Here is a 27,452-nt window from a genome sequence, read left to right on the forward strand (position 1 = left end):
CTGAGGCTGCTCTATATGGGACCATTTTTAACGTCCTTTACTGGAAATGGGTCAGAAAAGTATAAAAGTATGAGTTTCTGAAACCTGTCTAGCAGAGGAAGCCATGTTTAGGGACAGCTGCTCTTATTAAGGATAGCCTTTTGATTTTCAGGCCTTTCAGTTATGGTAAAACACAGTACAGGGCTTCCCAGTTGGCACAGTGGTAAAGAATCCACCCTTTTGATCCACCTAAAGATCGAATGCTTGTTCGATTCCTGAGTTGGGAAGATCTCCTGGAGGAGGAAATGGCAACTCAATCCAGTATTCTTGCTTAAAAATTTACATAGACAGAGGAGCCTGGTGGGCTACAGTCCATGGAGTCAAAAAGAGTCAGACAAGACTGAGCACACGTGCATGCGCGCACACGCACACACACACACACACACATACACACTCACATACACATTCTACAGTATATGCCATACCATGTACTTTTCTTTTCTTTTTTTTTTGTAGCTAGTTTCAAATTCATGATGAGAAATTGACCTAGGATAGCAAAGGAGCAAGCTTTTCTTTGAGAAGTATATGTAATAAATTAGAGCAGACTACTATACAGCATCTACATCAAATTATAGAAGGGTAGTACCTTGTCCTGGTGGAATGACAAAGCATATAAACTGGGAATGGTATATATATACACATTCATACACACATGTACATGTGTACACATATCTATAATTATGTGTATAAATATACATATGTACATAGAGTATCTTTATCCCAGTAAATCTTCAAAAATATCATATAAAGAACAAGTTCCTATCAGGTCATGAAAGGAATACATAAACTTATGAGGTACATCCAACACTTCATGGCTAACAGTGCAGAAGACAGGATGATTAGGCCTAGGACTGCGTTTCTCCAGCACAGGTGCTCTTTCAGTAGAATACTCCCCAAGAAAAGGTAGAAGTCAGATTCCCTAGGATGTGGAGTAGGAGGGAGAGCCATTAATGAAGCAAGAGCAGGTCATGGTAATGGCTAAAACTAAGTTGAGCTATTTCATAGCAGGGTACTCTTACAGGTCACATATTATAGTGGGGGAACACTGTGGACAGTTAAGAGCTTGGGCTTTGAAATAACAAAATTTTATTATCATACTTACTGCTGCTGCTAAGTCACTTCAGTCGTGTCCGATTCTGTGTGACCCCATAGACGGCAGCCCAGCCCTTATTAAAATTAAATAGATTCAGTTTTTCACAAGAAATAAAAGTACTAAGACTTACCTCATAGGCCTATTGTGGGAATTAAATAATAGAATATTTGTAATAACTTAATCTCCCAGCATATAAGCACTGATCCAAATTGATAGCAATTAATTTTCTCTGTGGGCTTCCCTTGTAGCTCAGTTGGTAAAGAATCTGCCTGCAGTGCAGGAGACCCGGGTTCAATCCCTGGGTTGGGAAGATCTCTTGGAGAAGGCAATGGCAACCCACTCCAGTATCCTTGCCTGGAAAATCTCATGGACAGAGGAGCCTGGTGGACTGCAGTCCATGGGGTCGCAAAGAGTTGGGCACGACTGAGTGACTAACACTAACTAATTTTCTTTGTGACTAGAAATGCATGTTAAGAATGAATAGGAACTCACTTTTTTTTTTTTTTTCATTTTAAACACGTTTATTTAAACAACAAGATGCTTGACTCATAGAGAAAACTATCCAGGATTCATTTCTTTTAGAGTAATTTATCCCTACTTAAAGACAGATTGCTCTACATGTAACAGCTATGTACGAAAAGTTATAAAATTGTTCATGGTTTTACATTGATAAATGAAAAACATTAAAATTCTCCAATCAAACAAGGTATACAAGAATTTTTATGTTGTTCTTTTTTGTTGTTGTTGTTAAACAGTGAGAGCAAAATAACTTACTGGAATACAAAGATAAGAGCTGATGGGCATGCCATTAACGGAGAAAAGGGGGTATTTTCAGAGAATCAGTATTTTTCTCTATCCCATCTCTATTTGATGCTGAGCAAAACATACCATTGGCCATTCAGTTTAAAAAAATGCAACATGCTTGTGCACATACACCAGTTACTTCAAGTACAATAAAGGAATGGGTACGAGGGAAACGGAGAAACTATACTGTAGTAGTCAGGATGTGGTGGGAGAAAACTGTGGTTTTCTAACTGACAATGTCTTCTTGGTCTGGAGGAACAGAATTCTGGAGTTAAGTAGCAGGTTCCCTTTTTAGTAGACACTTCCTTCCTGCTGCTGGAATATGTCAATTGTATCTTCATCTTCCATCTCCAACTATGCAGGTATGTCTCTTTCACTGATTAGCTGCCCATCAAATTGGAATCTGATCTGCCCCATTGATAAATCTTGTCATTCACAATAGGCCTTTATTAGTTTACTATGTGGTGTATGTAGGGTAAGGGAGTTAGAGAAGGTGAAGTTCAGAAAAAAATGAGATCGGCACTTTACAGGAACAGATCACCTTTAATGAGACGAGAAGGGGCAGCAGTCAGATTAGTGAGCTAATGCACTAACTCAAGAAAAGAGTAAGTATATATAGGCATATATGTGGAAATCAAGTGTCTTAAGGGGGCCTGTTCTTCTCCAAGGTTGTTCGGATTAGTTATCTCTTAAATGGCTGGGGCAAGGAATTCTGGAGATTGGCCAGAGGCTGGGACCAGCTGGGAGCTGGGCGTAATCTACCTTAATGTCCATTTTTTCTTCAGGTGAGAGATTTCTTTGTTTTGCAAAGAATGGTGGGGAGAACCCAGAGGGGGGTTTTAACTCCAGGCTGTTTAGAGCCGTGTAACTCTCCTTCAGTGTATGTATGCCTCTTAATCTTAAACCACACCACAGAGCCATCCTGCCCCACCACCTACAAATTAATATGATTGATGTTCTCAGTCTTGACATCTTCCTTGGGCTTCTTGTCTACCATGTCGAGGACTGCAGTCTCCTCAGCTTCTGCTTCACAAAAGAGGTACGAGGTCCAAACTCAATGAGCACACAAGCAGCACCAGAAGTGGAAGAAGAAACGATAATCTACTTTAAACATTAGTAACTTTGCTTTCCTTTGATAAGGAATAACTTGATTTGGGACTTTCCTGGTAGTCCAGTGGTTAAGAATCCACCTTCCAATGCAGGGTACAAGGGTTCTATGCCTGGTCGGGGAACTAAGATCCCACATGCCATGGGTCAACTAAGCCTGGCACAGCAACTATTAAGCCTGTGTGCTCTGGAGCCCATGGACCACACTAGAGAAAAGCCGCGTGCTGCAACAAAAGAGCCCTCATGCCTCGGGGAAGATCCCACATGCCACAGCTAAGACCTGATGCTGTCAGATACATAAATTCACATTAAAAAGAATAACTTGATTAAGGAATCACAAATCATTTTGTATATTTACTTTTTCTTAAATCTTTAAATACTTTTACTTTAAAGATAGTTTTCTGAATTTACAATTCTATATTGTTATTTATTTTCTGTAAACATCCTATTTGATTCTACTACTTAATACTCTGCTATCAATCACATGGGCTCTTTTATGGTGGTTCAGTTCCGTTCAGTCACTAAGTCATGTCCGACTCTTTGTGATCCCATGAACTGCAGCACGCCAGGCCTCCCTGTCCATCACCAACTCCCAGAGTCCACCCAAACCCATGTCCACTGAGTCAGTGATGCCATCCAACCATCTTATCCTCTGTCATCCTCTTCTTCTCCTGCCCTCAATCTTTCCCAGCATCAGGGTCTTTTCCAATGAGTCAGCTCTTCGAATCAGGTGGCCAAATTATTGGAGTTTCAGCTTCAACATCAGTCCTTCCAACCAGGACTGATCTCCTTTAGGATGGACTGGTTGGATCTCCTTGCAGTCCAAGGGACTCTCAAGAGTCTTCTCCAACACCACAGTTCAAAAGCATCAATTCTTTGGCGCTCAGCTTTCTTCACAGTCCAACTGAGAGGGTAGGAAGGCCAGGGATCTCCAAATGGAGGAAATAGCCTGCAAGTGTCAGACATTTTTATCTTTCTTAAGCCTCAGGAGGAAACAAACTAGTGATATTTTTTCCTTCTCTATACAAATTCAAAAGGAGGTTTCTCTTCAAATACTGTGTTGCTATAAGGACACCTGGTTTCACCTGAAGTTAACTATTCTCAAACCTAGAGATAACCAATGCCTTTTTCTTATGGAAATTTTTGTCTTAAGCTATGCTAATGTACTATGTATTTACCCCCAAACTCTGTCTTCAAGTCGGTTCTGCTTCTTGGCTCAGAACCTGCTGGACAAACCAGTTTGTTATACTCAGATATCGTTCCCCTAATCTATGTAAATGAAACTATTTGTATGGGGGAAGGTAGCCTGCTGAGTTCACACATCTAATTCTGTTCTCATCTGGAAATGACACCCACACAGACACACCCAGAAACCATGTCTGGCACAAATGACCAGTCAGTGTTAACACACAAAATTAACCATCAAACTAATTTTCCTGCTTCATTTTGTAAGACTCTAAGGATTATATGATAAACTGCATTAGATGACATTGTCCAACAAATAACCCTCCTACAGTTTCCTCTTTTTCAACCTATTTAGGAAAAGTCTCATTTTAGCCATATAGCATCCAGCTTCTGAATGTCAGTGTCAATGAACTACCCACTCTGTGATCACCCCTCTGATTGACAACCTGAGTGATTTCAGATTTGTTGAGCCATTTCCTCCAACATGACCTAATAAGACAGACTGTCCATATTCACTTACTTCAGCTGGTGGACACAAGCCAGGGGAGAGCATGCCAGTGTTATTGCCTCAGGGGAGCCCTCAGTGTGGGTCTTCACTGGGGGAAAGGGGGTACTTTACTCCCTCCTCCTGACAGCTCCTTAATATGGAACAAGACATGGTGAGTGTCTGAAATTGCATTGCTTATGAAGCCTGATTTTCCAAAGGATTTATTATTTTGAAGAGACTTGAGCACAGCTTCTAGGAGAAGAGCTGAGAAAAGAATAAAATGTACTCACTGACCCAACAGGCTCAGGAGTAAAAGCCTTGTTTCCTCACAGTGTCCTAGGTAGACATCTCTTACTGGTTTATAGTTTCTCTCCTTTCTCACCCATACTCCACCCTCTAGAATTTAGCTTTCATTTTCACTTGTCATCTATTAGAGATCTTAGTGGAGGTCAGGCGCTGGTGTTTTGAGTGAATCCTGAATACATCTGCCTGTCTTCACAATTTCTGCATTAGGATGTGAGGATTGCTGAGTGGTTTGTGGAGGGAAGAGTTTGAAAGACACACAGAAGAAAAAACGAAATCTGCTTGGGTGAGTTTCATTTGCTGTCTGGAAGCTGTTCTAAAAGAGGAAATGGCCCAGCCTGCAGGCTTCCTGGTTAGAGTGCTGGCTAAAGATCAGTCTGTGGGAGGTGGAGTCTTAGAATAAGGGAGGTTGGAAGAAGAAAAAGGCTTTGTTTGTTCCTCAAAGGGACTGTATTTCTCTAGGCTGAATATACCCATCAGTTCAGTTCAGTTCAGTCGCTAAGTCGTGTCCGACTCTTTGCGACATTGTACGTGAGACAGGGATCAAGACCATCCCCATGGAAAAGAATCTACCCATATCACCTTCCTATTTTGTAAGTTTGAATCGCACATGCAGAGAACAGCCAGAATCTTTGATTTTTCAGAGGTAGAAAGACCTCCTTCAACAACAGGTCAAAGGCCAAGGTGGTCTTTCAGTTCTGATGTTTTAATTTCTAACTGTAAAAATGCAATATTTATGCATGGCTGTGTAGAAAATTTCTTCATCACTTTGGTCTGCCTGTGCTCAGGCATCTGATGGTGTGCCAGCTGGTTGGCCCGGAGCTCTGTTATGTATTCATTCATCCAGACACAGTAAACTGCTGCAGTTCCTTACATCACTAACCTGCCCCTCCTTCTCCTTGAGGAGGATCTGCCACCCAGAACTAGCTCAGCTGAGAGATCGGGGCAAGAGGAGCATGTGGGAATAATTTCCAGAAGTGGCATCAGGAAATATCCAACTTTTAATAACAATGACATCTAACTTTTAATGTTAAAAAGTTGATTTAATGCACTTGATTGGTGTTAATGATATTAAAAAGATGTCTGAGAAGTATCATAGGACCATGAGGAAAGTAAGTTAGAGAAGTCTTTGTAGTTCCCCCCGTCCTCCTTCTTACAGAAGTTCCATCTTAATCCCCATTTCCCAGACATGGGACACAAGACAAGTCTCTTTTCTCACCATGACTTTTCAGCTTCTGACCAAATCTTATTTCTTCAACGTTGACTTTGGAAATTATCATCTCTACTACATATTACTTGTTGCTGTCTCAGCTATAATCAGTTTTAGAATCTTGTCTTCTGAGCTCACACAGTTCACCTCTGTCAGGCCAAAAACTACAGAATTTTAGAATTTATTTGTTAGTTTACTGTTTCAGGTTTTATTTTGCTAGTATCACAAGGAATTTATGGTGTATAATAATAGATGACTGTCTGGGAAATAAAACAAAGCAAAATTTCATTTTCCAAGTCTACTTAGGAAAAGTGACTTCTTTCCATATAACATCCGTAATCTGTGGCTTTATCCTACTTATAGAAACAGTTTTACTGGAATCACAAAAGAAGAAAGTTCTATATATAAATTTACTTCTAGGAACTTCGCATAACTATTTTCTTTTTATGTCCTTTTTGTTTATCTATAGTTATTTCCTCTGAGGAATTTTATCTCTGTGCTCAGATGTGAGAAAAGCAACCTGTAAGATTCAGCCACCTGGCACCATGGCAGCCAAGTGGCCTAAAGTTTTATCAGGCAAATGCCATCATATTCCTACATCTATCTCTCTGATTGCATTGGAGCCCTTGGTCCACTGCTTAGGGAGAAGTCGAGGGGTGGGTTCAGCCTTCATGTATAGAGACTAGTTCCTTCCATGTCAGTTGTGCTGCATCAACTTTGACGTATTAGCTCTTTGGAGCCCTGAAAGGAATATAAATTCTGCAGCCTTACGGCTGAATGCTTGCTCTGTATCTCCTGTCTCTATACGCTTTTGGTGCATCTCAAAATTGGTTGGATGGAAGAGAAATAGTTGGAGATTCCATTACCATTTGGAACGCAGCTTGAGTCATCAATTGATATAATGTCCACCTCTGATCTTGTTCTTCATCGGAGTCTGATTGGGTCATAGTCTTTGCAGCCATGGGCAAACTGCATATGGCTTCTGAGCTATTTGGGTATCTCTACCTTTAACTGGGTAGCATTTCTGCTTCACTTTCAGCCTCATTCTTTATTATGTTTCCTTCATGTAGGATGAACATGGCACAAATGGAATTTCAATAGGTCTCAATTTATCTCTATTCAGCTTTTATGAGTTCTACATCCCTTGGGCAGAGCAAAGGGAAACTTATTAGCTGTTTCATACTGGAGATCTTTCTTTTACCATCAAACTTTGGCAACCATCAAGATATGGAATATCATCTGAGATGTTCCTTTCCTCATTTATTGTTTCATAGCCCCATTTGCTTGAAGCCCCTACAGAACATCTAAGACTAGACTATGGCCAGAGAGCCATAGTGATTCCAGGTTGAAGAGCAAGCATCTCTGCTGTCACTTTGTGATGCCCCTTCTGACTGACCACTAGCGGTGGTTTCAAATCTGGATCACAAATCCCACTTACACAATCTCATAACACATAAGCTGCTGAAAGGTTGCTGCTATGCGCTGAGAACGACACAGGATTCTTGGCCTCTGGAGGAGAGGAATTCAATCTGTGGCCAGTGATGCGGCTTGATCGCTCAGAGCGTTTTATAGAAATAAGTTGTATTAAAGTATGAAAGAGGGAAAGCTTCTCACATAGACATCAGAAAGGGACAGAAAGAGTGCCCCCTTGATAGTCTAGAAGGAGTTATATACCTATTAGCAAGCTGCTAATTAGAGAAAGGAAATGCCTCAAAACTGAGAGAGTTCCACCAGGCCTCTCACCCACAACATGCACTGTGAGATAGCATTGGCACAAGGTGAGGCATCCTTGGCCGTAAAACAAATGACATGAATCTTGAAGAAAGGCAGATTTCCAACAAATGCATAGTTCATTCATTCAGTTCAGTTCAGTTGCTCAGTCATGTCTGACTCTTTGCAACCCCATGGACTGCAGCACACCAGGCTTCCCTGTCCATCACCAACTCCCAGAGCTTACTCAAACTCATGTCCATTGAGTCGGTGATGCCATCCAACCATCTCATCCTCTGTCGTCCCCTTCTCCTCCCACCTTCAGTCTTTCCCAGCATCAGGGTCTTTTCCAATGAACACAGATCATTAACATAGCTTAAGAAAGACCTTTACATGAGAAAAATGCATTGGTTACCTCAAGGTTTGAGATAAGGTTACGTTCAGAGGGAACCAGGTATTACCATGACAGCACACGATTAGAAGAGAAAAGAAAAAAAAAAAAAGCCTGCCATTGAAGTTTTATTTCCTCCTGCCACTTGAGGACCTCTGGCCTCCCTATCAAGGCTATTAATACTCTCACCACCAGGTTTACTAAGCTTAGCTGGAGGTGTCAGGACAGGAGACACAGCACTGGGCCTAAGTGCCTCAGGTGAGCTCTCAGAGATGATCCTTACAGGAGGTACATTATCCCCATCATCTCAGCTTTGTAAGGAACCACACTAGATAGATGTGTGCGAACCCACCACAGGTGAGATAAGCCTAATGAATCGATTACCTTGTAAAAAGACCACGAGCACCAGTTTTCAGGTCCCTAAAAGAGACATATTTGATGATGATAGTCACAATCTCCTTGTGAAAAATGAGGTATATTCTAACCAACTGTGTTTATTTAAGAACTATATAATGCCTTCCTAGTCCCAAATGCAGTTTATATCAGACTAATTGTGTTATCCATAATGTGTTCTTGAAAGGCTGCAGAACTTCTACTCAGTTGTAATCCAATAGGTTTCCCAGAAAACAACACACACACACATTCACACAGACTTAGGAGAATTATAGCCAGTATTATCTTTATAGGAAGAAAGAGCCCAGACCTGATGTTAACCGTTGTTACTACATATCTAATCTAAAACAGAATCCTGCCTTTTTATCTCTCACTCTCATATGCTGTCCTGCATTCCCCTCATCACCCTATTCTCAAACTATCATCATCTCTCTCCTGAGCAGCTGCATCCTACCTGATCTTCCTAATTCCACATTGGGTCCATCCAACACTTGACAGCCCAAGGTCCCAACTGGTCATGCCCCTACTCTTCTCTGATGGGAAAACATTGATAACTTCTCCTGACTCTTGGAGGTGGGTCTGCAAATGTTACGAATGCTAGGAAGTATCATAGTTAATGTCACTGCAGCCTCTAGTGATATCAAGGGCCTGGCACTTTTCTGTGCTCCTGTCACACTGGCCTTTTGAAACCTATATAAGAGGTTGTGTCTTCAAGGAACAGGTCATTTCCTACACCTAAAATGTTTATACTCTCTTTACTTCCATGTTTCCTTCATCTTCCTTGAGTTCAGCCCTTATGTTTTCAAGTTGGAATTCTTGGATAACCCCCCCTTTTTTTTACCCCTATTATTTGATCTCTGATAAACATATATGTCTGTATAGTGGTATCTTTATATTTGATCTTTTGCATATATAAGACCGAATTTTTATTTACTACTACTTTCCAGGTGAGTATCAAGTTTACAATGGTCTAAATCATCTTTTTGAACTCATCTTACTGTGTATGGATATTAATCCAGTTGCCAGCACATAATTCTTTATCAACAATAATTAGATGAATAATATGACCTAATATTTTGAGATTTTTCTTCTCAAGACTGACATTCATTTCATCTATGTTTATATATTGTTATATATCTGACTTCTGTTATTCTATGAGTCTGTTTATACTAACTCCGTCCTCACCATCATACACATACTTCTTTTAGACTCCTATCAATGCTCCTAGGAATATTTTTGGGCCAAAGGGAAATCAATATGTACACACTCAAAACTTTGTAGAACTATCCAGCTGGTTGGGATTTCTTCATTTCCACACACCCCTTCACATTGCTCTGAATAGTAATTGGGTCCATGAAGTAACTTCTGTTTGTCTCAGATTAACTCAGAGGGGTAGAAGACAGGCCTCTGAAAGGGTGCCATTAATATATTAGGTTCAACCCATTCAGTGTATTAAAGATGCATGATCTTTGTAAGTCACTGGCTGTATTTACTCATCTGATGAAGGATTTGCTCTTATCACATGTATAAACACATTATAATATACTATGTCATAATAATATGGGAGATCATTGCAAATGTCCAGCAGTTAATGGCAGTTGCTACTGCTGCTGCTGCTGCTAAGTTGCTTCAGTCGTGTCCGACTCTATGCGACCCCACAGACGGCAGCCCACCAGGCTCCCCTGTCCCTGAGATTCTCCAAGCAAGAACACTGGAGTGGGTTGCCATTTCCTTCTCCAATGCATGAAAGTAAAAAGTGAAGTCACTCAGTCGTGTCCGACTCTTAGCAACCCCATGGACTGCAGCCTACCAGGCTCCTCCGTCTGTGGGATTTTCCAGGCAAGAGTACTGGAGTGGGGTGCCATTGCCTTCTCCTATACTTTTGTTAAGTAACATTAAATAATAAGAATCATTAAATTTACTGAGCTGATAGTAAAGCATTAAATTATAAAATGTCCTTTTGACTTGGTAACCAAGATCCTTTCCTTGTTTCTCCATGTTTTCTGTCCTTCAATAATTTGATCTTGGCCTGTATTTGATTTATAAGCAATTAATACCATGTTTTTCTACCTTTCTTACTCTGTTCCCTTTTATCCTTCCCAATCCTGTAGCAATCTGTGAGCAAGAGAACCCACAGAAGTCAGGACAGGTAGGAGAAGGTGAGCAGGTGCTATGGCTTCAGAAAAATTGGTGAACCTACAGGATGAGGTGACCTGCCCGATTTGCCTGGAGCTTCTAACAGAACCCCTGAGCCTTGACTGTGGCCACAGTTTCTGCCAAATCTGCATCACTGCAAACAGCAAGGAGTCCCTGACTGGCCAAGAAAGGGCGAGAAAGTGCCCTGTGTGCAGAATCAATTATAAATCTGGGAAACTGCGGCCTAATTGGCACCTGGCCAACATAGTGCAGAGGGTCAAGGAGGTCAAACTGAGCCTGGAGGAGCAAGAGAAACATCTCTGTGCTCACCATGGAGAGAAACTCCTGCTCTTCTGTGAGGAGGATGGGAAGGTCATTTGCTGGCTTTGTGAGCGGTCCCAGGAGCACCATGGTCACCCTACATTTCTCATGGAAGAGGTCGCCCAGGAGTACCAGGTAAGAGACCACAATGGAGAAAAAACAGGGCAGAAAATTGTAGTTGATGAGAACTGTCTACTTTACATTGGACTTTAATTACCTAATCACCATGAACCTGGGGCCTGTGATTTTTTTTCTTCCTGTGCTCACATTCTGATGTCTGAGGACATAAATGTACATTTTTACAATTACAAAGTAATAACCCTATACACAGACTCTTAGCCTAGAAGTATACATCCATGTACCTTGTGCTAATATGTAGAGACTGGTGCCCAAGAGAAGCTTTCCTTAACTCTTTGAACAGGAGAGGTAACTAGGACACTGGGTGGATTGAAATGTAAGCTATTTCCTTGTTGCAGGATCAGGTTTCTTTTTAAACAACCAGTCTTCTCTAGGTGAGAGGATGGTGACTTTTATCTCTTCAGTCTTATAGAACACATTCCCCACCTCAGGTCTTCTTCCAAGTGAAAGTGAAGTCACTCAGTTGTGTCTGACTCTTTGCAATCCACGGACTGTAGCCCACCAAGCTCCTCCATCCATGGGATTCTCCAGGCAACAATACTGGAGTGGGTTGCCATTTCCTTCTCCAGGGGATCTCCCCGACCCAGGGACAAGTAATAGGGTCTAACTGCTGTTCTCAGTTTCTGTAAAGCATATTCTCTTTGGAAATCAGGCTCATTTCTCCTCCATTTATCCTCTACAGTGATGTTGGGAAAATCCATAGCTTGACTGTGATGTGATTCTTTTCTCAACAGAAGAAACTCCAGGCAGCTCTGGAGAGGCTAAAGCAGGAGCAGCAGGAAGCTGAGGAGTTGGAGTCTAACTTCAGAGAAGAGATTGCTGCCTGGAAGGTAGGAGGAGACACTTCCTGAAGGAGTTAGACAGATATCTGGGCAGGACCTTAGGTTGATCACAAGGAGCTACCTTCCTATTTGTTTCCAGACAGTTAAGTCATTTGACTAGTCCTTTTCTTCACTGCTTCCCTGATAAGAGTGGGTGCTGAAAAGTGAACATAAAGCAAATGAACACAGATATTGGAAAGGAGGTATTCTTTTAGAGGAACTCTCTGGTGGGGATGACTAGGCAATTTCATGTTCCATTTTTGACATATTCATTAGCCTTTGACTCTTCTGAAAAAGACATCTGACAATGGCTCACGGTTCTGTCCTGAGTGTTCGCCTTTTTGGCAGAGGTTGGTTGGTGGGGGTCAGAAGCAATGCAGGGAGGCATGAGAATTCTGAATAGATGAGTGAAGGCTGGAATCCTTTTGGCTTTTGGTTGTCCTTAACAATGCAGACTTGGAGGCATTATTTTGAAATGTGATAGAGAGAGAAAAAAAAAAGCAAAGTCAGCTTCTCCAAAAATTGTTTTCTTCCTCTCTCTCTCTCTCATTACTGAAGAATCAAACACAACATGAGAGACAAAATGTCCAGGCAGAGTTTAAAAAACTGAGAGAAATCCTGGACAGTGAGGAAAGGAAGGAACTACAAAAGCTGAAGGCTGAGGAGACAGCTATTCTGTGTACCATGGCAAACTCTGAGAATGAGCTGGTCCAGCAGAGCCAGTTGGTGAGAAATCTCATCTCAGATATAGAGCATCGTTTGCAGGGGTCAACAATGCAGATGCTGCAGGTAAGAGTTGGGAAGAAGCCCTAGCATCTAAGACACAAGAAAAATGAAGGCAAAGTTTCCATTGCTTTCAAGTTGCTGTGCTCCTTCTGGTGCTGTCACTCACCTGCATCCTTCATTCCTTGTAACCATAAGTTTGTTCTCTAAGTCTGTGAGTCTGCTTCTGTTGTGTAAATAGTTCATTTGTATCTTTTTGAAAAGATTCTGCATGTAAATGTTAGCCTATAATATACACTATATTATATGTCTGACTTCACTCATATGACCATCTCTAGTTCTATCCATGTTGCTGCAAATGGCAATGTTTCATTCTTTTTAATGGCTAATATTCCATTGTACATATGTATCACATCTTTATTCATTCCTTGGTTAATGGACATTTAAGTTGTTTCCATGTCTTGACTACTGTAAATAGCACTGCAGTGAACACTGGCCTATGTATCCTTTCAGATCATATTTTTCTCCAGGCATATCCCTAGGAGTGGCCTTGCAGGATCATGCTGCTGCTGGTGCTAAGTTGCTTCAGTTGTGTGCGACTCTGTGCGACCTCATAGACGGCAGCCCACCAGGCTCCACTGTCCCTGGGATTCTCCAGGCAAGAACACTGGAGTGGGTTGCCATTTTCTTCTCCAGTGTGTGAAAGTGAAAAGTGAAAGTGAAGTTGTTCAGTTGTGTCCAACTCTTAGCGACCCCATGGACTGCAGCCTACCAGGCTCCTCCGTCCATGGGATTTTCCAGGCAAGAGTACTGGAGAGGGGTGCCTTGGATCATATGGCAGCTCTATTTTCAGTTTCTTAAGGAACCTTTATTGGCTTCACCTATTTACATTCCCATCAACTGTGTAAAAGGGTTCCCTTCTCTCCACTCAGTCTCCAACATTTATTGTTTGTGGGTTTTTAGATACTGGCCATTCTAACTGGTGTGAGGTGATTTGAGTTTCTCTAATAATTTTGATTTGCATTTCTCTAATAATTAGTGATGTTGAATATCTTTTCAAATGCCTCTTGGCTATCTGTATGTCTTCTTTGGAGAAATGTCTATTTAGGTCTTCTGCCTGTTTTTTGATTTGGTTATTTGTTTTGATGATATTAAGCCACATGAACTCTGTAAATTTGGAGACAAATCCCTTATAAGTCACATCATTTGCAAATATTTTCTTCCAATCTGTGGCTTGTCTTTTCATTTTATTTAAAAATATTGAATTTGATTAGGTTCCATTTGTTTATTTTTGTTTTTACTTCCAGTACTCTGGGAGATAGATCCAAAAAACATATTGCTGTGATTTTTGCCAGAGAGTGTTCTGCTAATGCTTTCCTCTAAGTGTTTTATAGTGTTTCACCTCATATGTACATTCTTAATACATTTTGAGTTTATTTTTGTGTGTGGTGTTAAGAAGTGTTTTAATTTCATTTTTACATGTAATTGTCCAGTTTTCCCAGTTTGGTGGTTTCCCTTCCTCTGCAATTTTTTGGAACAGCTTCAGAATTGTCAATAACTTTTCCCCATGATAGAATTCACATGTCAGCACATCTGGTCCTGGACTTTGTGCGTTGGATTTTTTCAGTCACAGCTTCAATTTCAATACTTGTGACTGGTCTGCTTGTCTTTTCTATTTCTTTCTGGTTAAGTCTTGGGAGATACCTTTCTAAGAACTCGTCCATTTCTTTGAGGTGGTCCATTCTATTGGCATACAGTTCCTTGTAGTAATCTCTTATGATTCTCTGTATTTCTATGGTATCAGTTGTAACTTCCTTGGTGGCTCAAATGGTAAAGCATCCGCCTACAATGTGGGAGACCCAGGTTCAATCCCTGGGTTGGGAAGATCCTCTGAAGAAGGAAATGACAACCCACTCCAGTACTCTTGCCTGGAAAATCCCACGGACAGAGGATCGTGGTAGGCTACAGTCCATGGGGTCGCAAAGAGTCGGACATGACTGAGCGACTTCACTTTCACTTTCAGTTGTAACTTCTTTTTTATTTCTAATTTTATTGATTTGAATCCTTTCCCTTTTTTTCTTGATGTGTCTGGCTAAAGGTTTATCAATGTTGTTTATCTTTCCAAAAAGAACCAGCTTTTAGTTTTATTGACCTTTGCTATTGTTTTCTTTGCCTCTACTTCATTTATTTCTGCTCTGACCTTTATGATTTCTTTCCTTCTACTAATTTTAGGTTTTGTTTGTTGTTCTTTCTCTAGTTCCTTTAAGCATAAGGTTAGGTTGTACATTTGAGAATTTTCTTGTTTTCTGATGTACGATTGTATTGCTATAAACTTCTTTCTTAGAACTTCTTTTGCTGAATCCTGTAGGTTTTGGATCATTATTGTGCTTTTATTTTCATTAGTCTCTGGGTACTTTTTTATTTCCTCTTTGATTTCTTCAGTGGTCCCATTGGTTGTTTAGTAGCATATTGCTTAACCTCCACAGATTTTTGGTTTTTGTGGGGGTTTTTTTTGCTTATAGTTTATTTCTAATCTCATAGCATTGTGGTTGGAAAAGATGCTTGATATGATTTCAATTTTCTTGAATTTACTGAGGCTCACTTTGTAGCACAGTATGTGATCAATCCTGAAGAATGTTTCATGTGCACTTGAGAAGAATGTGTATTTTGCTGCTTTGGATGGAATGCTCTATAATATCAATAAGTTCATCTGGTCTAATGTGTGATTTAAAACCTGTGTTTCCTTGTTGATTTTCTGCCTGAATAATCTGTCCATTGGTGAAAGAGGGGTGTTAAATTCCCCTGCTATTATTGTATTAACTGTCAGTTTCTCCCTTTTTGGCTATTAGTATTTGCCTTATATATTGAGGTGTTCCTATGTTGGGTCAATATATTTTTAAAATTGTAATATCAACTTTTTGGATTGATCCCTTGATCATTATGTAGTGTCTTCCTTTATCTCTTATAACAATATTTATTTTAACATCTATTTTGTCTTACATGAGTATTACTACTACAGCTTTTTTTTTTTTAATTTCCATTTCCATGGAATACCTTTTTCCACAAACTGAGAAGTTCCAGATGTAGTAGCTGGGTTTAGAAAAGCCAGAAAAACCAGAAATCAAATCGCCAACATTCATTGGATTATAGAGAAAATTACAGAATTCTAGAAAAACATTTACTTCTGCTTCATTGACTGTGCTAAAGGCTTTGACTCTGTGGATCACAACAAATTTTGAAGAAATCTTTAATGATATGGAATACCAGACAACCTTACCTGCCTCCTGAGAAACCCGTATGCAAGTCAAGAAGCAGTAGTTAGGACCAGGCATGGAAAAACAGGCTGGTTCAAAAATGGGAACAGAGTACATCAAGGCAGTAATTATCACCCTGCTTATTCAACTTACATGCAGAGTACATCATGCAAAATGCTGGACTGTATCACTCACAGGCTAGAAATCAAGATTGCTGAGAGAAATATCAACAATCTCAGATTTGCAGATAATACCACTCTAAAGCAGAAAGTGAAGAGGAACTAAAGATCCTCTTGATGAAGGTGAAAGAGGAGAGTGAAAAAGTTGGCTTGAAACTCAACATTCAAAAAACTAAGATCATCACATCCACCTCATCATCACTTCATGGCAAATAAAAGCAGAAAAAAAAATGGAAGCAGTAACATATTGTATTTTCATAGGCTCCAAAATCATTGTGGACAGTGACTTCAGTCATGAAATTAAAAGACATTTATTCCTTGGGGAAAAAGCTATGACAAACTTAGGCAGTGTATTAAAAAACAAGAGACACCACTTTGCCAACAAAGGTCCATAGGGTCAAAGGTATGGTTTTTCCAGTAGTCATGTACAGATGTGAGAGTTGGACCATAAAGAAGACTGAGTGCTGAGGAATTGATGCTTTTGAATTGTGGTGCTGGAGAAGACTCTTTAGAGTCCCTCTGACTGCAAGGAGATCAAACCAGCCAGTCATATAGGAAATCAACCCTGATTATTCATTGGAAGGACTGATGCTGAAGCTGAAGCTCCAATATTTTGGCCACCTGATACAACCAGCCAACTCATTGGGAAAGACCCTGATACTGGGAAAGATTGAAGGCAAAGTGAGAAGGGGAGTGGCAGAGGATGAGCTGGTTAGGTAACAACATTGACTTGGTGGACATGAATTTGAGCAAACTCCGGGAAATTGTGGAGGACAGAGGAGCTTGGCGTGCTGTAGTCCGTGGGGTCCCAAAGAGTCAGACATCATTTAGCAACTGAATATCAACAACAATCTTTTTCCATCCCCTCACTTTCAGTCTGTATGTGTCCCTAGAGCTAAAGTGAGTTTCTTGTAGACAGCATACATATGGGTCTTGTTTTGTATCCATTCAGCCAGGTTATGCCTTTTGTTTGGAGAGTTCAATCCATTTACATTTAATGTAATTATTGATATGCAAGTTCCCATTGTCATTTTCTTAATTGGTTTTGTTTTTGTAGGTCTTTTTCCTTCCCTTTCTCTCTTATTCTCTTCTCCTGTGGCTTGATGAACACTTTAGTGTTGTGTTTGGCTTGCTTTTTCTTTTTTGTGTATGTATCTATTATAGTTTTGGTGTTTGCTGTTCTTGAGACGTTTTCATACAGCAGAATATATACTTACAAGGCTTTTCAGATTGCTGATCTCTTTCCTGCCTAGACAAGTTCCTTTAGCATTTGTTGCAAAGCTGGTCTGGTGATGCTAAATTCCCTTAGCTTCTGCTTTTCTGTGAAGCTCTTTATATCTCTGGCAAATCTGAATGAGATCCTTGCTTGGTAGAGTGTTTTGGTTGCGAGTCCTTTAAATATATTGTGCTACTTCCTACTAGCCTGCAGAATTTCTGTTGAAAAATCATCTGATAACATTATGGGAATTGCCTCATATGCTATTTGTCATTTTTCTATTGTTGCTTTTAATATTTTTTCTAGCTTTTAATTTTTGTCACTTTGATTACTATGTGCCTTAGTATGTTCCTCCTTATGTTTATCCTGTCTGGGACTCTCTTTGCTTCCTGGACTTAGGTTGCAGTTTCCTTTCCCAGGTTAGGGAAATTTTCAGCAGTTATCTCTTCAAATATTTTCTCAAATCCTTTCTTTCTTTTCTATCTGGGACCCTTAAAATGAGAACAGTTGTGCATTTAATGTTGTCCCAAAGGTTTCTTAGACACTCATCGTTTTTTGTTGTTGCTGTTTTTCTTTATTCTGTTCTGCAGCAGTGATTTCCCTCACCCTGTCTTCCAGGTTGCTTATTCATTCTTCTGCCTCAGTTATTCTGCTATTGATTCCTTCTAGTACAGACTTCATTTCAGATATTGTATTCTTCACCCTTATTTGTTTTTTAGTTCTTCTAGGTCTTTGTTGAACATTTCTTCCATCTTCTTGATCCTTGCTTCCATTCTTTTTCCAAGATCCTGGATCATCTTCACTATCATTATTCCGAATTCTTTTTCTGGAGGTTGCCTATCTCCATGTCACTTAGCTCTTTCTCTGGGGTTTTATCTTGTTCCTTCATCTGGGACATATTCTTCTGTTGTTTTATTTTTTTTCTAACTTTCTCTGATTGTTGTTTCCATTCTATAGGCTGATGGATTGTAGTTCTTGCTTTTGCTGTCTGTCTTCTGGTGGATGAAGTTATCTAAGTTCTTTGTGCAAGCTTCCTTATGGGAGAGACTGGTGGTGGGTGGAACTGAGTCTTGTCCCTCTTGTGGACAGGGCTAGGGATACTGGTGGCTTCCAGGAGAGCTCACTCCAATGAGTGCCAGTGTCTTTGCCACAATGAAAAGCCATCCTGTGCTTCTGCAGGAGGCCTAGCAAGTAGATCTCACCCAATCTCTTATGGGATCACTGCTTTTTCTCCCTTTAGTCCTGGTGCATACAAGATTTTGTGCATACACTTCAAGAGTGGAATTTCTGTTTTCCTCAGTCCTGTGAAATTTCTGTGATGAGACTCCCTTGGCTTTCAAAGTCAGATTCTCTGGGGACTCCTCCATTGCTGGACCCCAAGGCTGGGAAGCCTGACCTGGGCTCAGAATTTTCATTCCTGTAGGATAACTTCTGTAGTTTTTTTTTTTCCCAGTTTGTGGTTTGTCCACCTGTTGTGTATCAGATTTTATTTCATTGCAATAGCACCCCTCCTCCCATCTCACTGTGTTTTCTCTTTTGTCTTTGAATATAGAGTATATTTTTTGGTAGGTTCCAGCATTTTTTTTGTCAATGGCTATTCAATAGTTGTGATTTTGGTGGTCTCTCAAGAATAGGGTGAGTACACACCCTTCTACTCCACCATCTTGAGACCAATCCCCTAGAAATAGTTTCTTAGGCCCATATATGGTTTTCTTTATTTGTATGTGTGTATATATTTGTGCACATGTGTGCAGGGGGAGCTGTTGATTTAATTTACTATTCCTTTCTTAATTTTTTGAAGTGAAAATTTAGACCACTGATTTGAAACAAGCTCTTTTGACACAGTATTTAATGGCAAAGTGCATTTAATTAACTAATTGTATTGCATACATTTTGATTGTTTTATTTTTGTTTCCATTCACTTTGACTTATTCTCAAATTTCCTTTTCAGTTTTTTTTTTTAATTTTCTTTTTAAAATTTTGATTCTGTATTAAATCTAGGGTATTTTAAAGTGTGTTGTAAATGAGAAAATGCTTACTGATTTCCGAGTTTCACTCTCTTGAGGATTTCAAAGTTAATCTTGTCAAAATCAAAGAACACACATCTTTATTATTTTAAACTTTTATGTTTATTGTTACTTTTTATGGCCTAAAATATTGTATATATAGAAAAATTTTTATTATGAATTTTAAAAGATTATATGTTTCTCATTTATATGGTAAAATGGGCTATAGACATTAGTTAGGTCTAGTTGGTTGGTAGCATTGTCCATGTCTTCTGTAAATTTGAATGTTTCCATATAAGCTGTTCTCTCATTAGTGAGAGTGAGTTATTAACATCTGCAACTGCTATTATTGAATTGTGTGTTTTTCAATAAACAATTATTGAATTGTTTTTTCAAAGCAAAAATTTTGTTTTTGCTTTGAGTATTTTGAAGCTCTGCTGTTAGGCACATACACATTTATAATTGTTGTATATTTTTGATGAACTGAACCTTTTATAATTATAAAATTGCCCTCATGTCTTTTCATAATATATATCTTAAAGTATATTTTCTTTAATATTAGCATAAATATTTGACCTTTTTTTTATTACTGCTTGCATGATATATATTTTTCTATCTTTTTACATTTTCCCTTTTTGTGCCTTGACTATGTCTCATGCAAATAACCATAGGTGAATTTTGCTTTTTATACAGGTCAACAATCTCTGATTTCAATTGCTTCATTAATACATGAAATTTAAAGCATTTACTAATACACTTATATTTAAATTTGCTCTTTTGCCATTTGCTTTCTATTCAGCTCAGTTCAGTTCAGTCACTCAGTCATGTTCAACTCTTTGTGACCCCATGAATCACAGCATGCCAGGCCTCCCTGTCCATCACCAACTCCCAGAGTTCACTCAAACTCATGTCCATCGAGTTGGTGATGCCATCCAGCCATCTCATCCTCTGTCCTTCTCCTCCTGCCCCCAATCCCTCCCAGCATCAGGGTCTTTTCCAATGAGTCAACTCTTCGCATGAGGTGGCCAAAGTATTGGAGTTTCAGCCTCAGCATCAGTCCTTCCAATGAACACCCAGGACTGACCTCCTTTAGAATGGACTGGGTGGATCTCCTTGCAGTCCAAGGGACTCTCAAGAGTCTTCTCCAACACCACAGTTCATCAATTCTTCATCAATTGAAGCATCAATTCTTCGGCACTCAGCTTTCTTCACAGTCCAACTCTCACATCCATACATGACCACTGGAAAAACCATAGCCTCGACTAGATGGACCTTTATTGGCAAAGTAATGTCTCTGCTTTTCAATATGCTATCTAGTTTGGTCATTACTTTCCTTCCAAGGAGTAAGCGCCTTTTAATTTCATGGCTGCAATCACCATCTGCAGTGATTTTGGAGCCCCCCAAAATAAAATCTGACACTGTTTCCACTGTTTCCATCTATTGCTTTCTATTACTATATGGATATTGTACGTTTCATTCTTTTCTTTCTCTTTAGCTAGTTTGTTTTGTGTTAAACGGATATTTCTAGTATAAAATTTTAGGTCTGACTGTACTTTTTTAGTTTTTGTCCTAATGGTTGGTGTAATGTATACAATATGTTTCCTGCCTTATATAATCTATTTCAGACTGATACTAACCTAGTTTCAGTAAAACTAGAAACTGTTTCATTACCTTCAGCAACAACACAAAAATATTTGCTCTTTAATGTGGGTAACTAATCCTATGCAGTTACCTGTATTCAGTTGTCTGAATGCCTGTAGGCATACAAGCATTATTATAACTGGGAGAAGAAACTCTCTTTTCTTCTGGAGTTTATATCAGGAGGTTTATGTTTCCTTCATAAACTTGGAAAAAGAGTCATTAGGGGCTGAATAAATAGAATTAAAGAAAGATTCTGGCCAGATTCTGAGAATAATGTTCGAGCTTCAGAATTAAACTATGATTAAAGTTGCAATTGCCACCCTAATTCCTTATTCTTTCTCTTCTTATTCTAGTTTTATTTGATTTCTTTGTCATATACACAAAAAAGCCCTAATACAAAGAGTTGTTTTTTTTTTTTTTCTTTTTGAAACTCAGCTGTTCTAGTTTTTGGTGACATGGAAGTAAATCTTTAGTAAAAGAGACCAAATAAAGTAACAGATACCTGTTCAAACAAATAAAACAGTAAACATGATGATTACTACAATTAGATGGCTAAAAACTGTTAAGGACTGGATTGAACAGACTCAGCAGAGACTAAAGTGCAGATAAATGCACGAGTATGTGTACAGTAAGTGTATATTGGTAGCATTATGCAAATGGTGTACAAGAGACGAGACAATTTAGTTGGTGAATAATAAGTTACATATTAGACATCCTACATTATTGATTCCTGTGGCTTATTTACTACTGAATAAATTAATATAAGAGACAAAGTTGAATAAAAAAGAAAGAGTTGGAAATCAACTGCACATATATGGATGCTGAATTTAGGGAATAGAAGAGATCACTAAAACAGAGCTTATAAAATGAGAAGAGAAAATTTTTTCAGGCTTTTCCTGAAAAGCTTATATTGATATATATGTTTGCTTGTACTCTCAACAAAAGCCATCTACATAGCTTGAGGAATATTAAGATTATGATTTCATTTCTGATTCTCTAAGTTTAATGCTTGGTGTACAATAGTGTCCACAGTCCAGTTGAATAAATGAAAGAACAATGAATTATTCAAATCACCTCATGGGGAACCAGAATTACAGGCCTCTTGTTTTTTCCATAAATATGTCTCATCTCCAGATACTAGAAGCTTCATACTTCCACAAGGGTTGAAGCTTTTTTACATTTTTGGAAACCTGACAACATCACATGAATCTCCTAGAATTATGGGCCTCACTCTTGTCTTTACTTTTTGGCTCTCACATTGAAAGCATTTCTATTCCCAAAATCAGGGGTTGATGGGGATGTGATTAAGCTTTGTAAGTGGGGGAACCTATTACTTCTTGACTCACATTTTCTCTTTTCTCACTAGGATGTAAATGACATCTTGAAAAGGTATGTTTGACAGACCAGAGATGGTCCATTTATGCTGTGAAAATAAAATAAAAACCCTAGACATAGCTGGTGACCAGTTAGAATAAAACAATGTTCAGGGCTGAAAAAATGGGGTGTAGGTTTACCTTAAATTTCTATTCACAAATCATGGCTAGATTGTTCTATAAATCACTGAGAGTGAAACAGATTCTACAGTAGGGAACTTTGCTTGTGGAAAGTTGCAGAGTTAGGGTGAATAGTAATATTAGGATAAAGAATTGCACTGTCAGACTCCACAAATATTTCATTCACACTATGTCATTATGCAACTCAGGTTCCCATATTTAATTGTGCTTATCATGGGAAGTTTGAGTCTTCTTCATCTGCCAAGTACCCAGAACTGGAAACAACTTCTTTATATTTGAATTTCTTCCCTGGGTATGTTAGAACAGGTCCTTGTATATCTTTCTGTTTAGATTTCCAAAAGCACATGTGGGCCTTAGGCTAGACTTGAAAGTCAGCATCTTTGTGTCTGAATTTGCACACCTACACAATAGCCTCAAGCTGTTCACAAACACATGAAAATCAGGTCACTATTAGTTTAGTATTCATAATGGCTTTTTCTTCAAGGGTATTTGTCTCTGGAGAACCTGAAATTTCAGCATATTCTCCTTATCAAGAAACAGCCTTTGAAGATTTGGGGATTCTAGACAGTGTTCTCATACTTGATTTGTCTAGAACACCAAGGAGCCAGATCCTGTTACCTCAACTTTCTGACATTTTCTTGGAAATACATATCTCAGCAGTGACTTTTCCACAAAATGATTTTTTTGAGATACCAAATATTTATCTTGTTAAATTAATTATTTCATATAATTTCCTATGTCTGTGCATGTTAAGTCACTTCAGTTGTGTCCAATTCTTTGCGACCCCATAAGCCCAACAGGCTCCTCTGTCTATGGAATTCTGCAGGCAAGAATACTGGAGTAGGTTGCCATGCCCTCCTCCAGGGAATCTTCCTGACCCAGAGATCAAACCCATGTCTCTTATGTCTCCTGCATTGGCAGGTGGGTTCTTTACCACTATTGCCACCTGGGAATCCCATAATTTCATATGATTTCTAGGAAATAGGCAGAGGTTAATGATTTCATTATAGAAGAAAGAGACTGTCCTTCTGAGAGGTCAAGACCATCCCAAGTCACACAGAGGGTAACTGGCAAGATGGACATGAGCACATTACTTTTGTCTCCAAGGTCAGGCATCCACTCTCTACCTCCCCAAGGTCTGCAGGGAAGACAGTTCAAGTGCATCAGTGGGGTGAAAATTTTGAAAGTCTGTGGTTTTAGAGGGATAAATAGTGAGAGATGTGAACATCAATTTTTGTCATCCCTAGGAGTAAGACTTTGACTCTGAAGAAGCCAAAACCTGTTCCCAAAGAACAGAGAAGTGTGTTTCAAGCTCCTGATCTGAGAGACATACTGAGAGTGTTTAATGGTGAGGAGTGCTACCCAAGTGTGTCTTTGGGTTTTTTGTGATGGAGGAAAAATGGAGAGGAGGCTCCAGTTAAAGACAGCAAAGCCCAGATACTATGTGCTTATGATGTGGTCATTTTATGATGAGTGACAAGAGATGTGGTTTTATCCTATCTTTCACCAGTTCACTACCTCACCATAGCCCTTCCCCTAATTTGAAAGAAAAGAGATTACAGGACTGAATCTTTTGCTTATGTTTAATATTGTGGATTTTTAACATTTCAGGGCTGAGATATGTGCAACGCTACTGGGGTAAGGAGACATCACAGTGTCATCAACCCCCCCTTTCTCATTATCTTTTAGAATTTTTCATTGTCTAGTAGACCTCATGTTTTAAGACCCATGTTTTCCCTCCCAATACATACAAATGTATTGTCTTTCCACTAAAGTTATTCTAATATAGTTTTTTAAATGTCTGAAATAAAACTACATCACGGCCCTCACATAACCCTCTAAATTTTCAACAGTTCACGTGACCCTGAGTCATACAACAGGTAATCGAAATATCGCCGTTTCTGCTGATCGAAGACAAGTGACATATGTGTACAAAGACCAAGGAAATAATCCACGTTGGAAACAAGTTTATGAAGATTATGGCGTCCTGGGATCCCCAGTTATCAAATCAGGGAGACATTACTGGGAGGTAGACGTGTCAAAAAAATGTGCCTGGATCCTGGGGGTATATGGTGAAAAACACGTTGAATACAATAATACAAAGTTACCGCTTAAAGCTGATGGAAATCATCAAAATGTTTACTCGAGATGCCAACCTAAAAATGGCTACTGGGTCATAGGGTTAAGTTATGGTTCTGTATATAATGCTTTTGATGAGTCTTCCTCCTCAGATCCCATGGTCTTAACCCTCTCCCTGAGTGTTCCTCCTCGTCGTATTGGAATTTTTCTAGACTATAGTGCTCGCACTCTCTTATTTCTCAATGTCACAAACCATGGGTTTCTCATCTATAAATTCTCTTCATGTTCCTTTTCTCAAAAAATATTTCCGTATTTCAATCCTATGACCTGTAATGTCCCCATGAATCTGTGCTCGCCAAGCTCGTGAACCTTCTCACATCCACCTCTCTGTAGTGCCTCTTACTATGAGTGGATCTAACACATCTGAGCTTATCTGCACCATTTTTACCTTTTTTCCTTACTGCCTCCCCTTTCTTCCATTCGAATGTCCTTCATTCATCAATAGGGTTTACAGTTTGCATTGTGTCATATTTTCCACAATATCATGTTTGCATTAGGAGAAAATCTGAATTTACCATTTTTCATCCACCAAGGGAAAATGACTGATGCCCCATAAAGAAAGAGTAGTAGCAAGGCAGCACTTCTGACAAATTTTCACAATCTTATTTCCTCTGCCACTGACTGAGATGATGAAGAAAAGCTTCTCAATAACTGTTGCGTATTATTGAGGACCTATTGTAAGAGTCATTCATAAACAGATGCATCTTAAGCAGTGTCACTGTTTAACTATCATGTTTCTTATTCATCAAGAAATTAACTAGACAATATCATAGCTCATATGTACTAAGAGTGTAAGTTTTGTGTCCAGAGTATCTGAGTTCAACTCCTTTCTCTTCATATTATTAGCAGCGTAACCTAGAATAATATCCCTAAAAGCTGTCTTTATTTTCTTAAAGTAATCTTAATTTTAAAAGCCGCACATACACAAGATCATTGTCAGAAGATAAATGCTATCACATAGAGAGTGTCTAAGTGTCTCAACTTAATAATAAACACTTTATCTATTAATTAATGAAAACTATGACTTTTCTCTCAGTGTCTCATTCAACAGATTTTTGTCTCTTGGAACACAAGGGTTCTCTCTACTAATATCTAATTTTTCATATCCTAGGTACCTCTTTGTTGTTGTTAAGACTACTCTAGCTTTTCTGTCATAGAAAATATGTACATATGTGTGTGTGGGATCACAGTTAAAATTTTATTATGATTTTGATGTTACTACATTCAGGCTCTTATAAAGCAACTATATGGAATCCAGTTCCTCACTCACAAAAAGATTATACAGAATTTACGTAATTACTATTGTGAATATGAAATTGTAAAATCTTTTTAATAAGTTCTGTAACTCCTAGGACAAAAGTGGTAGTAAAATTTGTCATATATTCATTCTGATTCCCTCTCACTGTGACTGAAATAAATCATTTTCAGAATACATACTGCTTTATTTTCAACATTATTACCCTTCCAGTTTTAAGAAATACAATAAATTAATTAAAGAATGACATTTTATTTAAATTTTGCCTAATTGTAAAATGTTGCTGTGTAGCTGCTTCATTTTATTTTTTAAAAAAATTCTGCACTGATCCTTTTTCCTTGAAATTGGATTTCAATTTGGGTTTTGTTTCCCCAGCTTTGCTGCCCTGGTGGCTCAGCTGGTAAAGAATCCGCCTATAATGCAGGAGACCTGGGTTTGATCCTGGGGTTGGGAAGATCACCTGGAGAAGGGAAAGGCTACCCACTCCAGTATTCTGGCCTAGAGAATTCCATGGACTGTATAGTCCATGGGATCACAGAGTTGGACACAACTGAGCAACTTTCACTTTCACTTCCCCCAGCTTTACAAAGCTATCATTTATTGTGATACATTAGAACTCAGAAGTATAATTGTGGAGTTTCTTAACAATGATGTAGGTAGGTGTTTTGTGTGCCCTGGTCAACTTTAGTTTTGCAGTGAGACGTGAGCTGTCAGGAATGAAGAAAAAGTTGTGTTATCTTCCTTTAGTGAGACAAGAGGTGAATTATTTCTGCAGGGGATGTTCATTCAGGGTTTGATGGGATCCCCAAGTCTTTAGAATTTTTAATCCCAATTCAGCCTCCAATGGAGTTAAAGTTTAAAAACAAATGCCAAAGTGGATCAAGGGTACCTGCTCTCATCTCTGCTAGTTCCCCCAAATTCCCAGCTCCTTTAACTTTGGACAATCTTTGAATTCACAAGGGAGTCTAAGGAGAATTTTTTTTTTCCAGTTTCTGTCTCTCTGGTGTGTATGCACACATCCACATCTTAACACTCATCCTTGGAAACAGGGGGAAACTGGTCTTTTAAATTTATCCTTTGCCTTCCTTACATCCCATTGCTACAATGACTGATGCTCTGATACACTAGGAAAAATCTGTACTCTTTAATTATTGACAAATGACTCTCCAGGGTCATTGATAACTTTTCACTTACTAGAAGCCCAATCTTCCAGTTCAGGATGAAGCAATTAGTTAAAAGAAAATGAAGACCTGAATTTTATTTAAAAAGAAAAGATCTGCACCCTGAGGGGCATTCACTTTCTAGTAGTGGCTCCTGGCCCCAGAAATAAAGCCCTCTGCTGAAAGTATGTAACATTGATAAGTAGCTTCCAGTCAGATATTCTCTT

General features: G+C 39.0%; 1 protein-coding gene across 2 annotated transcripts; it reads left to right on the forward strand.

Annotated features, from left to right (window-relative positions):
* The first annotated feature begins 4,260 nt into the window (after positions 1–4,260).
* On the forward strand, positions 4,261–26,242 carry LOC102393893 (tripartite motif-containing protein 34). 2 transcript variants are annotated; one of them, XM_006053580.4, is made up of 8 exons: positions 4,265–5,304; positions 10,834–11,314; positions 12,052–12,147; positions 12,697–12,927; positions 22,524–22,546; positions 23,919–24,019; positions 24,283–24,309; positions 24,525–26,242. In XM_006053580.4, the coding sequence occupies exons 2-8, from the start codon at positions 10,895–10,897 to the stop codon at positions 25,115–25,117; spliced, it is 1,491 nt and encodes a 496-aa protein (XP_006053642.3). In that variant the 5' UTR covers positions 4,265–5,304; positions 10,834–10,894; the 3' UTR covers positions 25,118–26,242. The 2 variants fall into 2 exon arrangements, with proteins under 2 accessions (XP_044785377.1, XP_006053642.3); XM_044929442.2 differs by lacking the exon at positions 12,697–12,927 and having other exon boundaries at positions 4,261–5,304.
* Positions 26,243–27,452: the final 1,210 nt, after the last annotated feature.

This window comes from Bubalus bubalis, chromosome 16, assembly GCF_019923935.1.
Source record: "Bubalus bubalis isolate 160015118507 breed Murrah chromosome 16, NDDB_SH_1, whole genome shotgun sequence".
Taxonomy (NCBI): Eukaryota; Metazoa; Chordata; class Mammalia; order Artiodactyla; family Bovidae; genus Bubalus; species Bubalus bubalis.

What these genes read in the sequence shown, in the direction of transcription:
- LOC102393893 (XM_006053580.4), top strand. Translation starts at nt 10,895, where the DNA reads ATGGCTTCAGAAAAATTGGTGAACCTACAGGATGAGGTGACCTGCCCG. An exon ending in AGGTCGCCCAGGAGTACCAG is followed by an intron (nt 11,315 to 12,051) that starts GTAAGAGACCAC and finishes TTTTCTCAACAG; the next exon opens with AAGAAACTCCAGGCAGCTCT. An exon ending in AAGAGATTGCTGCCTGGAAG is followed by an intron (nt 12,148 to 12,696) that starts GTAGGAGGAGAC and finishes TCATTACTGAAG; the next exon opens with AATCAAACACAACATGAGAG.